Genomic DNA, 13,013 nt, shown 5'->3' with positions numbered 1-13,013 from the left:
AACATTTTGAGACAGATGATTGTTTTCCGTCTTGAACCTAACGTATACATATAAGTCTGTAAGTTTCTCTCAAAATGCAACTTTAGCTGCATTCCCCACATTTTGACATGTAGCGTTTTCATTATGATTTGGTTCAAAGGATTTTCTAATTGACATTGTGCTTTCTTTTTTGATGCAAGGTAATTTGGAATGATATTCCTTAATTTCTAAATATATGAGGCTTTTCTAATGAGTTCTGTGTTATTGACTTCCAGCTGAATTCCACTGTGTTGAGAGAACCTACTCTGATTTCAGTTTTTAAATTTTTATTTATTTTTTGTTGTGGTAAAATACACATAACATAAAAGTTACATTTTTCACATTTTTTAAGTGTACTGTTCAGTGGCATTAGGTACATTCATATTGTGCAACCACCATCGTCATCCATCTCCAAAACCTTTTTTATCTTCTCGAACTGAACCTTCATACTCATTACACGTTAGTTTCCCATTCTCCCCTCCCCCAGTCCCTGGCAACTACATTCTACTTTCTGTCTCCATGAATTTGACTACTCTAAGTACCTCATATAGATGGAATCATACAGCATTTGTCCTTTTGTGACTGGATGACTTCACTTAGTATAATGTCCTCAGGGTTCATCCATGCTGTAGCATGTGTTAAAATTTCCTTCCTTTTTAAGGCTGAATAATACTGCATTGTATGTTTATACCACATCAAAAATAATGATATACTTAAAAATTAACCAAGGAGGTAAAAGATTTGTACAATGAAAACTATAATGCACTGTTGAAAGAAATTAAAGAAGACATAAATAAATAGAAAGACATCCCATGTTCATGGATTTGAAGAGTTAATATTATTAAAATGTCAATACTACCCATAGCAATCTACAGATTCAGTGGCTATCCCTATCAAAATCCCGAGGACAGTTTTTGCAAGCTCGCTTTTAACTAGAATATTTAGTCCATTATGGTTTTATTTAATTGTTGGTAATTTGGGTTTATGTCTACCATCTAATTATTTACTTTCTAATTTGTCTTGCCTATGCTCTTTATTGCTTTTTTTTTCTTTCACTGGATTGATTAGTTTAAAATTTCCCTCTATTAATTTGGTATTTATACATTTTTATTATTTAGTGGTTACCCTAGAGATTAAAATAAAACATACGTCTTTGAATTATAAAAGCCTAATAAAAATTAGTAATTTTACCTCTTCCTGGACTCATGCAAAGAAGTTAGAACTCTTGAACATTAATTCCACCTACCTTCTTCCTTATCCACACGTTGGATATTTTAATCTGTGTATTTTATCTTACTAAAAAATTTTTTTTAATTTATTTTATTTTTGGCTGTGTTGGGTCTTTGTTACTGTGCATGGGCTTTCTCTAGTTGCGGCAAGCAGGGGCTACTCTTCGTTGTGGTGCGTGGGCTTCTCATTGCAGTGGCTTCTCTTGTTGTGGAACACGGGCTGTAGGCGCATGGGCTTCAGTAGTTCCGATACACGGGCTCAGTAGTTGTGGCTCGCAGTCTCTAGAGCGCAGGCTCAGTAGTTGTGGCACATGGGCGTAGTTGCTGTGTGACATGTGGGATCTTCCCAGACCAGGGCTCGTACCTGTGTCCCCTGCATTGGCAGGCAGATTCTTAACCACTGCGCCACCAGGGAAGCCCAATCTGTGTGTATTTTAAACCCAAAGAGATAATATTACTGTTATTTCGTATTTCAGTATTAATTTAGACTTACCATATATTTACCATTTTGTTGTCCTTCATTCCCCTCTGTATCCTCAGGCTTCCTTCTGGGATAATTTTCTTTTTCCTTGAAGATCACCCTTGTCGATATTTCTTTGTTGAAGTTGCCATTATGTTGCCTTAAAAAAAATTTTTGTTTAGTTATGGTTACATATATATAAAACAAAATTTGCCATTTTACCCATTTTTTCCATTAAAACTGTAAAATTGTTATAAAATATATGTAACATAAAATTTACCATTTTAGTCTTTTTATTGAAGTATAGTTGACTTAAAACATTATATTAGTTTCAGGTGTGCAACATAGTGATCTGATATTTTTATCAATTACACACCATTTTAACCTTTTAAAAGTAGACTTTGTTTTTTAGAATAGCTTTAGGTTCACAAGGAAGTTGAGTGGAAGGTACAGAGATTTCCCATATACCTCCTGCCCCCACACATGCATAACCTCTCCCATTATCAACATCTCCCACCAGAGTGGTACATTTTTCACCCATTTCTGTTAATGGCCTTTGATGTACAAAAGTGTTTAAATTTTGGGCTTCCCTGGTGGCGCAGTGGTTGAGAGTCTGCCTGCCGATGCAGGGGACATAGTTTCGTGCCCCGGTCCAGGAGGATCCCACATGCCACAGAGCGGCTGGGCCCCTGAGGCATGGCCGCTGAGCCTGCATGTCCGGAGCCTGTGCTCCGCAACGGGAGAGGCCACTGTTGTGAGAGGCCCACGTACCACAAAAAAAAAAAAAAAAAAAGTTTAAATTTTATGAAGTCCAATTTATGTTTTTTTCTTTTGTTGCTTGATCTTTTGGTGCCATATCTAAGAATCCAGTGCCAAATCCATGGCTTTATAGATTTATCCTTAAGTTTTAGGATTAGAAATAAATCCTTAGAAATAAAGTTTTCTTCTAAGAGGTTTTTTTAATCTATTTTGAGAGTTGGGTGTCCAAATTCATTCTTTTGCATGTGGGTATCTAGTTGTCTCAGCACCATTTGTTGAAAAGACTGTTCTTTCCTGTTGAGTTGACTTGACACTTCTGTCAAAAACCAGTTGACCATGTATGGGTTTATTTCTGGATTCTCAACTCTACTCCTTTGATCTGAGCCTTATGACAGTAACACACTTTTTTGATTACAGTAGCTTTGTAGCAAGTTTTGAAATTGGAAAGTACAAGCCCTCTGACTTTGTTACTGTTTTTCAAGATTGTTTTGGGTATTCAGGGCCCCTTGCTTACTTTTTTGAAGGATATTTTCACCAATTACAGTGTTCCAGATTGCCAGGGTGTTTTTGTTTGTTTGTTTTTAACTTTTTTTTTCCCCCAGTATTTTGAAGATATTATTCATTTATCGTTCTGGCTTTTACTGTTTCTATGGAGAAGTCAGTCAACTATTTCTGGTTGTTTTCCTTTGGAGATAATCTGTTTCCTCTCCCTCACCCCGAGCTGTTTTAAGATTTTTCTCTGTCTTTGTTATATGGCAACTGGTGGAGTTTGGTTTTGCTTTGTTTTGTTTTCTCTTTTTTTTGTGGTTGTTTTTTGTTTGTCTTGCATTTGTACTGTTTATTTTTCTTAGACCTTCTTAAATGTGTGGCTTGATGCCTTTCTTTAGTTTTGTAATAGTTTCAGTCATTATTTCTTCAGAGATTGCTCTTTCCACAATCTCTCCCTACTCTCTTTTTGGGGGCTCCAGTTCTATATACATGGTAGACCTTTTCGTTGTATTCTCTACGTCTCTTACATGCTAGTCTGTTTTTCATCACTTATTACTGTGCTATGTTCTGTATATATTTTTTTCTCACCTGTTTTTTAAAAAAATTATGTATAATCTATTGTAAAAAAACTATCCGTTGAATTATAATTTGAATTATTGAATTTTTCAGTTCCAGAATTTCCATTTAGGGTTTGAAAAAAGTTTAAAAATATTTCTGCTGAAGTTCTCAATTTTATCTTTTGTTTTCCTGAAAATATTAAACATACGTAAAACTCTGTTATGCAGATGCCCAGTGGATCTGCTGCTGTTGGCTGTTGTTTTTCTTGGTTTTCAGTCATAGATGCTTATCTTTTTCTATGCTTGGTTGTTTCTGTTTGAGTGCCAGGTATTGATTATGAAGAGTTATAATTTGAGCTTTGCAATGGTGTTAGCTTCCTCCAGAGAGGACTGAAGTTAACTCTGGCAGATGGCGAGGGTCCCTGGCAATCCCAGATCACTTAAACAAATCTGGGAATGAGATTATTTGAAGTTGACCTTCAGTCCCTTCAAGGGCTCGTCTGTTTAGAGTTGGTTCCTTCCTAACTCTTAAAATCAAGGCATTTCAAGCTCCAGTACGAAACCTAGAGAGTTTCTTGCAACCTCCATCTTCCTTGGGAGGCTGTAATTTTCATTATTGACCTCTTAGTCCCTCAAAAGCTCTGGCCAAAGCCCTGTTCGTTCAGCATTTTAGCTTTTCAGCCTTTTCTACCAGAATCAGCAGATGCCTTGAGGGGAAAAATTTGCTTTAAGACTTCGTTTAACTCTGGGTTTCCCTTTTCTCTCAGATTTTGTAATTTTGTAGTTACAATTTTGTAATTGAATTTTGTAATTCAATTACAAATTCAATTACAAAAAAGAATTTTGTAATTCTTCAGTGCCTTGTTAGCTCTCTGGTGCTTTGAAAGAGATATCTTATATATGTGTGTGTGTGTATATATATATATATATTTTTAATTGTGGTAAGTTATACATAACTAAACTTACCATTTTACCACTTTTAAGTGTATAGTTCAGTGATATTAAGTACGGTAACATTGTCATAGTTATCACCACCATCCATCTCCAGGACTCTTCATTTTGCAAAACTGAAACTCTGTACCCATTAAACAAGAACTCCCCATTCTCCCCTCCCCTTAGCTCCTGGCAACCACCATTCTACTTTCTGTCTGTAAATTTGAGCTACTGTTGTTTTCTGCAGTTGTGGTTTTTGTTGGCTTTTTGAACCAAACTTGCTATTGCATTTGCTGATTAAGTTCTGAGTCTGAGGTTGACTTGTCTTTTCCTAAAGACATTTCTTTCTCCCCCAGTGGTGTCTGTGTGCTGTGGTTTCCATTGCAAACTGTGTTTCCTTGCAGAAAAATGGAGCATCACCTGTGTCCTAATTTAATGCTCATTTTGTTTTTCTTGTTCTTCCAGGACTCTGGTTAGGAGTAGAATGGGACAGTCCTGAGAGGGGAAAGCATGATGGAAGCCACGAAGGGACTGTGTATTTTAAATGCAGGTAATTTTCCATTGCGAATTGGCATGGTTATCTAGGAGAATGTTAAATAGCTGAATAAGGGGGGATGGAGAAGAAGACATGTTTGACTGTTAGGGTAGTTATAATGTAGAATTTGGTGTATTCTAAAAAGACAATTCTATTTGTAGAGTTTTTTTCCTTGTTTTTAAAATTCTCAGTCTTAACCTTGCAAGTGGGATTGCTTTCTTTGTCCTTTTTTGTGTTTTTGTTTTGTGACAGTTTTTTTTTTAATTGTATGGATCCAAACATTTCTCATTGATTCATTAACTATTTACTACCCACTGAGTGAATACTAGAAGAGGAATAGCCTAGATATCCAATAAAAGCAGTTGATTAAGCAAAATACAGAACATCCAAACAGTGGCATGCTAGGCCACTATTTTAAAAAAAGCTCTTGGGCTTCCCTGGTGGTGCAGTGGTTAGGAATCTGCCTGCTAATGCAGGAGACACGGGTTCAAGCCCTGGTCTGGGAAGAGCCCACATGCTGTAGAGCAACTAAGCCTGTGTGCCACAACTACTGAGCTTGCGTGCCACAACTACTGAAGCCCACGCTCCTAGAGCCCGTGGTCCACAACAAGAGAAGCCACTGCAATGAGAAGCCCACACACCACAACAAAGAGTAGCCCCCGCTTGCCACAACTAGAGAAAGCCCTCACGCAGCAACGAAGACCCAACGCAGCCAAAAATAAATAAATAAAATAAATAAATTTATTTTAAAAATAAAATAAAATAAAGCTCTTATCATGAAAAGAATTACACATTATAGTGCATATCTACTAATATTTTTACCTGCTTGATTTCAGAGAAACTATGTGAAGCTCTGAAAAGGATGGAGGGGAATTTCAGGCAGTCTATCTTTCAAATTTTTGTTGTTGTTTGTTTTCCCTAAGTTTCAGTTTCTCGGAAGAATCTGTTATTATTAAGCTTATCATTCTTTAAATGTGGTACAGTGAACACACTCCTGGCCTGGTAATCAAGAGGCCTCTAGCTTTGCTTTTAACAATCTTTATGACCTTAAATCAGACTACATTTACTAACCTCTAAAATGAAGGTCAAAATCAGATAATAGCAAAATAAGTTTCCTAGTCGAGCATTCTGTAGTTTTGGGAAGTCAGGATAGAAGAAGAATTGGCATGTTCCTAGAGGCCAGCGGTACTGACAGACATGGCATGAGGCCAGCTCAGAATCTGTCAAGAGGTCATAGAGTATGAAGGGAGCAATTTATGTGTTTAGAGAGGTGTTGAAATAGAAATCTCTTAGCTTGGCCTGTTGATCCCTTACCTCCCTGGACCATGACCTCACAAAACCTCCAGTGAGGGAACGTTCCCTGAGGAGCCTGCCCCAGCACCTCCCAAATCATCCATGGTTACGTGTCCTTCATGGTCTCTGCATATGGTGATATTTTCAGTCTTGGTTACTCTGAGTAGGAAAATGAAGACTTGTGTCAGTCCTGGCAGAGCTGGGATTTGCCCTGAAGTGCTGATGGGCACAGACTTAGTGTTCAGGTTCTTACCCTTGGAATAAGCATTTCCTTGCTTTGTTGTGTTTCCTAGTACAGTCATGCCTGAGCATTTACATGTTGAAATACATGTTATGTTATTATAAATCACTTTTGTTTCAATGAAATGACATTTTGTTGACTTTGAAATCCTGTATGGGTTAGTAATTCCATTTCGCGTTGTTTTGGGGGCAGTATACAAGGGAGCATTAGCTCTGTTGTGGTGGAGAACCACTAGTCTAGACTAAAGGAATTACCTTATCCTTTATAGTTGTTAATGCTTATATTGGTATTAGGTCGAACTTGGCTTCAACTAGTAAAGATTATACCAATATCTTAGAATCTCTAAATCAGACAAAACAGAATATAGCACATGTACTTGTTATTAAGCCAATTCAGATCTCTTAGTAACTTCATTGGAGTCTTCTTTCACATTTCAAATTTTACTTGGAAAGTCATAATAGCGATACGTATTTTACCACAGTACACATTTTTTTTAATGCTTAGATGCTATTTTCATGAAACCAAAGCAATTTAAAGTTGTCAGATCATGAATGTTCCCATCTTATACTTGTGAAATAGGTAAATGGCAAAAAGGTGGTATACCCATTTTAAAGGAGGAAAATGGGTCAGAAGTTGTCATATTGATAGCAAAATTCGGATCCCACCTCTTCAGAAGCACGTGTTACTGTCAAGTGGCTGAGCCTGTTAGACACAGTATAACAGGGTAGTTATGCGCTCTGGCGCACATGTCTTATGAAGGCTAGTCTGCTGGCCTCTGCTATGTATGCAGGATATTAGGGTGTGTTGAGTGAGGTGTTTGGTGAGCTGCTTTCTTGAGTCTCCCCAGCGTCCCAGGTTGCTGGGGTGACACCCTGCCGGTCAGGGTTAGGTCCTGCCGCTTGAGGTCAGAACCTGGGGACAGACAGGGTGGTTTTCAAGGCCCGGCTCAGGGCATACATTCTTCCCTGTGTATTTTCCCCCAACCACTTCAGCTCACGTTGATCTCATGAGACTTCTCAGTTTAGAATAGAATAACATTTGCAAAGGTCTAACCTCTGTTTTAACAACGACCTTCAAGAAGAATATAAGATGGGCTTTAACCCAGAGAAGAACTGTCTTCACAGTTAGCTTTCAGTGTTTCCGTGTTATCACATTTGTTCGTTACGCTGACTCTTTGAGATGGCTATGACAGGTATTGGTGACCAAGTGGGTTATGAGTAGAGCACGAAACACTGGAGTCAAGCTCAAATCCTGGCTATGAATGAACTCCTCTTTAGTGTAGTTCTCTAAAAATAAGGTAAAATTTTTTCTTGAATAGTTGGTGTGACACCGACAGAAGAAGTTTAGGGAGTGGACCAGATTACCTTGGAAGGCCCCCATGTTCAGAGGACTTCATGTCACTCTTTAGTTTCAATCTGATCTCTTAAATAACCTAAGGTAAATATGGCAATCTCCTGGTTATATATTAATTACCTGTAATTAATATTTGTGACACTGTCGGTTTACAGTAGTAGTATACAGGTTTATCCCAAATTTATGCCTGTGAACCAGTTATGTGTCTCTCCTAGGTGCTTCTGTTCTCCATCTCTTGTCTTTTGGGGAGTTGAGAGGTTCAGTTAAGGTGATGAACTTTGAATTTCTCTCTGCCTTATCCCTAGATTTCCAGCGCTTTTCTTTCAACCTAAACTAAAGGGTGTACCCTAAACTCTTTGAACTGTGCGGGTCAGTATTTTACCCTCAGCTTTTATTGAAAATATTCCCTTTCTAAGTAATTGCATGATTTCTCTTTTCTTTTGAGCAAGAAATGTTAAAATCTTACTTTTCTTCAGCACCATGAATGGAGTTTAATACTTGGCATCAGAGGGGACATGGTGTCCAAACCATGTCCACAACACTGGCTAACTTAACAAATGGAAGCTCCTCGATTTACTTATCCTGTGTGCGTCATAAGATTGTTGGAAAGTGTTCTGAGGTTCTTTTTTTTTTTACAGATCCAAAATACACTTTATTTTTCATTTTATTTTATTTTATTATTATTTTTTTAACATCTTTATTGGGGTATAATTACTTTACAATGGTGTGTTAGTTTCTGCTTTACAACAAAGTGAATCAGCCATACATATACACGTTTCCATATCTCCTCCCTCTTGCGTCTCCCTCCCTCCCACCTCCCCATCCCACCCCTCCAGGCCATCACAAAGCACCGAGCTGATATCCCTGTGCTACGCGGCTGCTTCCCACTAGCTATCTACCTTACGTTTGGTAGTGTATATATGTCTATGCCTCTCTCTCGCTCTGTCACAGCTCACCCTTTCTGAGGTTCTTAAATGAGCATTAATGCATCAGTATAAAATATTCTCCTGGAGGGTGGAATGGATTGGGAGATTGAGATTGACATATATACACTACTATGTATAAAAGAGATAACTAATGAGAACCTACTGTATAGCACAGGGCACTCTACTCTGGTATAGGTATAAAGTGATAGGATAATTTTTTAAAAAATCACTAAATGTGCTGATAGGATACAGGCAGGGTGAATCTCTGTAAGAGGTGAAGAGAGATATTTCATTTTGGGAAGCTTCCCATGAATCAGGGCAAAATAGAAGTTGTGACATTCAGAAGCAGTGTGCAAAAAGATGCTTATCAACTGAGCTTTTTTCTTTTTTTTTTTTTTTCTGTTGGGAAAATGAGTTCACCTGGTCAATTCTTTAGATATTACAGCAATATACATTAAATTAGAGTGAATATGTCTCTTCTCATGGTGAATGGTTAGTTATGCAGTGTTGCTGAAAAGGCTCTATGCATGCCTGTAACAAACAGGATATCAAGGTCAATGACATTTATTAGGAACTCCCCAGAGACCCAGTCTTTCCCAGCATCTAAACAAGCCCCTATAAGAAAGATACTTACTATAGGAGTTTTGGAATCTGTTGGGGACCCTTTTACCTTTGAGTAGTATTGCCAGATTCAGCAAATAAAAATACAAAATGCATGGTGAAATTTGGGTTTCAGATAAGCAGTATAAGCATTTATTGGTATAAGTATGGGACATGCATCATATATATACTTATAATGAAAAATTTTAAGTATATAACAAATTTCAGATTGTTTATCTGAAATCCAGATTTAACTGGGCACCTGAATTTTATCTTACAACTCTGTTGGGCAGACTGAACTTTGATTATAGTGCTTCGTGAGAGTCTTTCATTTCTGCAAGAGCCGTGGTTGGGATGTATGGACTTTCCTAGCTGCATATGTAATTGGTGGGCCGAAGGAGGCAGGAACTTGAACAAGCCGAATGCTTACAAGAGAAAACATTTTGGACTCTCCCCCTTCACTCCTCCCCTCCCCCAGTTTTTTCTCTTTTAGGCAGGGTTCAGAATTTCAGTGTTCAGATGCAACATCTTGATAATAATCTAAGATCTCAGTGGAATCTTTGAATTATTAGTTTGTCTTTGAAGATTTACTGTTATTGATGGGCACTTCTTCAGCTAGCATTTTTTATTTGCTGGGCTGTTTGTTTTTCCGAGAAACCTGCCAGGAATGTTGCAGAGGAGACTGATGTTTGATGTTTTCCTTTGATCTGCAAAGGGCACAGCATCTCCTTTGCACCCTAACACCATTTCTGACTTCTTTCTTCTGCCTGCAGCGAAACTAAACAGTAATAAAGGTCTCTTCTTGCATTGTTCATTACCACTGTTATGAATTTAGGACAGAAATGAAAACCGTGGTATTTGTTTTACATTGTTGTTTTTCATTTATTATAAATGTGCTGGTTTTAAAATTTGTGCTCTCATACTTATTTTTACATTTCAGTCACATAATATTTGAACAATACATTTTCCTATTTCTATTTCCACCCCCCAGTGTTACTCCTTTAAGGAAAACTAATACTAGTTCATAAATTTCATAATTTCATTTCACTAAAATTTGGAATTTCACTGTTTTGTAAGCCAAAGCCTGTTTCGTAAATGTGAGACTCTAGGAACAGTCTCTTAGATGCAAAACTCATTTGTTTGTATACATTTAGATAGATTGAGGTACATAAACGAGTGTTCTAAATTGTCTGGAATTATTTTTCTGACACCTAACAACATACCTTGGGATTTAGTTCAGCCTTGTACATGTAAAGTGTTTAACATTCATAACGTTTAGTTGTCAGTAAACACAAGATTGGACTGTGTGCTGTCAAAATGGAAAATTAAACGAGACAACCTACAAGTCATCTTTGTGATTTACTTTGTAAGAAACACGTTTGTTTATTTTTTTTAAAGTATAGTTGATTTACAATATCGTGTTAGTTTCAGGTGTACAGAAAGCGATTCAGTTTATATATATATATAATCTTTTTGAGCTTCTTTTCCCTTATAGGTTATTTCAAAATATTGGGTATAGTTCCCTGTGCCATACAGCAGGACCTTGTTGTTTATCTATTTATATATAGTAGTGTGTATATGTTAATTCCACACTCCTAATTTATCCCTCCCCCCCCCCCGCTTTCCCCTTTGGTAACCAGCCATAAGTTTGTTTTCTATGTCTGTGGGTCTATTTCTGTTTTGTAAATAAGTTCATTGTATCATTTTTTTTAGATTCTATGTATAAGTGATATCATATATTTGTCTCTGTCTGGCTTACTTCACTTAGTGTGATAATCTCTAAGTCCATCCATGTTGCTGCAAATGGCATTATTTTCATTCTTTTTTACAGCTGAATAATATTTCAGTCTGTGTGTGTGTGTGTACACACACACACACACACACACACACACCACATCTTCTTTATCCATTCATCTGCTGATGGACATTTAGGTTGATTCCATGTCTTAGCTGTTGTAATGTAGTGCTGCGGCGAACATTGTGGGTGAAGCACCTTTGTTTAAAACATATTTTAGTTAAAATGTTATGGTTCTAGAAATGTCTTATTTTCAGTAGTATTGCTTTTGCTGTGCTTTCTCTATTCTCAGAGGGATTTTCATGTAGGATCCTGTTTGATGCTTATTGTAGGACAAGTACCACCACTTTTTCATCAAGCTCCTACTCAGGTTTCAAGGTCCAACTCAGATTCTACTTCTTATGTGGAATACACACTAGACCAGGACTTTTTTTATGTTGTGTGTCCTTTTGGAGGCATAACATAATCTTTTCAAAAGCAGGGGAAAAAAATACATTGCATTACAGAGGAAATTTAGTCACATTGAAGTAATCAAAAATATTTTAAAATTATGATCTAGTTAGATATATATTTCTCTTTTTTAGATCTATATTTCTTTACTAAATAACATTAAATAATAATATCTACTGATGGATCTAATAACTACTAAAATTTGTGGTAGTGAGGAGAATAGAGACAGAAATGCAGGAAAGGATAGTGCACTGGTAGTCAGGAATCCGAGTCTTGGCTGTGCTACCTCTGTGATTGTGACCCCAACATCCCCAAGTGAAATGGGATTGGATTAGATCAGAGTTTCTTAAAGTGGGACATGAGGGCCCCCTGCATCAGAATCCCCTGGCACATTGTTTTAAACAGCAGAACCTGGGCCCCAGCCCAGTCCCACTGCGTGCACAACCTGGGGTGGGTTCCAGTAAGCTTTCCAGGTGACTGACTGCTTTTCAGGTTGAGTTTGAGAAGTCCTAGACTAGGTAATCTCTTAGGTAGATCCGTTTGAACTCTTAAAAAAAAAGAAAAAAGAGGCTAGGGAATTCCTTGGTGGCACAGTGGTTAAGAATCCTCCTGCCAGTGCAGGGGACTCGGGTTCGAGCCCTGGTCGGGGACGATCCCACATACCGCGGAGCAACTAAGCCCGCACGCTGCAACTACTGAGCCCGTGTGCCGCAACTACTGAAGCCCATGTGCCTAGAGCCCGTGTTCCGCAACAAGAGAAGCCACCGCAATGAGAAGCCCGTGCACCGCAATGAAGAGTAGCCCCCGCTCGCCACAACTAGAGAAAGCCCATGCGCAGCAACAAAGACCCAATGCAGTGAAAATTAAAACTTTAAAAAAAAATATATATATATATATATATATATATATATATATATATATGAAGCTAGCTACATTTAATCTCTTTAGCTGAGTGATAGAAATGTGTTTGTTAAAACAGAACTGTGTTTTTCACACTAGGAGCCTTTTCTGTGTGAAAAGAAAACGAAATATTTTCTAGGCAGCTTCTGGTAGTCAGTGATCCTCTGATATCACAGCAGGCAGACTCAGGACTTGATTCTGCTGCAACAGAGAATTTAATTTCCTGCATCGACAACTTCCCCCTCTCCCTTGGGTTATTTTTGTCTCATGTAAGTTTGGTACTTTCTCCCATCTTAAAACATCTGCCCTTTCCATCCCTCCTCTCCCCTTTCCATTGGATCTCCTGTGGACGAGAGGAGTCTGATCCCACTCTCCTCTCACTCTCTGGAGCTTGTCCCACGGCCCCACCCCAGCTGCTTCTAGCAGGGTCACTTTCCGGTTGCTAGATTCATTGGCCAAACTCAGCTGTCGCCTT

General features: G+C 38.0%; 1 protein-coding gene across 2 annotated transcripts in view; it reads left to right on the top strand.

The window, feature by feature from the left end:
- Positions 1-13,013, top strand: part of TBCE (tubulin folding cofactor E) — a 123,411-nt gene that overhangs the window by 75,638 nt on the left and 34,760 nt on the right. For both annotated transcript variants that reach the window (XM_060286178.1, XM_030839455.3), the window contains exon 5: positions 4,911-4,995. In XM_060286178.1, coding sequence (XP_060142161.1) covers positions 4,911-4,995 — 85 coding nt within the window. The remainder of the gene's footprint in view (positions 1-4,910; positions 4,996-13,013) is intronic.

Source organism: Globicephala melas, chromosome 16 (genome assembly GCF_963455315.2).
Source record: "Globicephala melas chromosome 16, mGloMel1.2, whole genome shotgun sequence".
In the NCBI taxonomy this organism is placed as follows: Eukaryota; Metazoa; Chordata; class Mammalia; order Artiodactyla; family Delphinidae; genus Globicephala; species Globicephala melas.
This window is presented reverse-complemented; position numbering and strand designations above follow the sequence as displayed.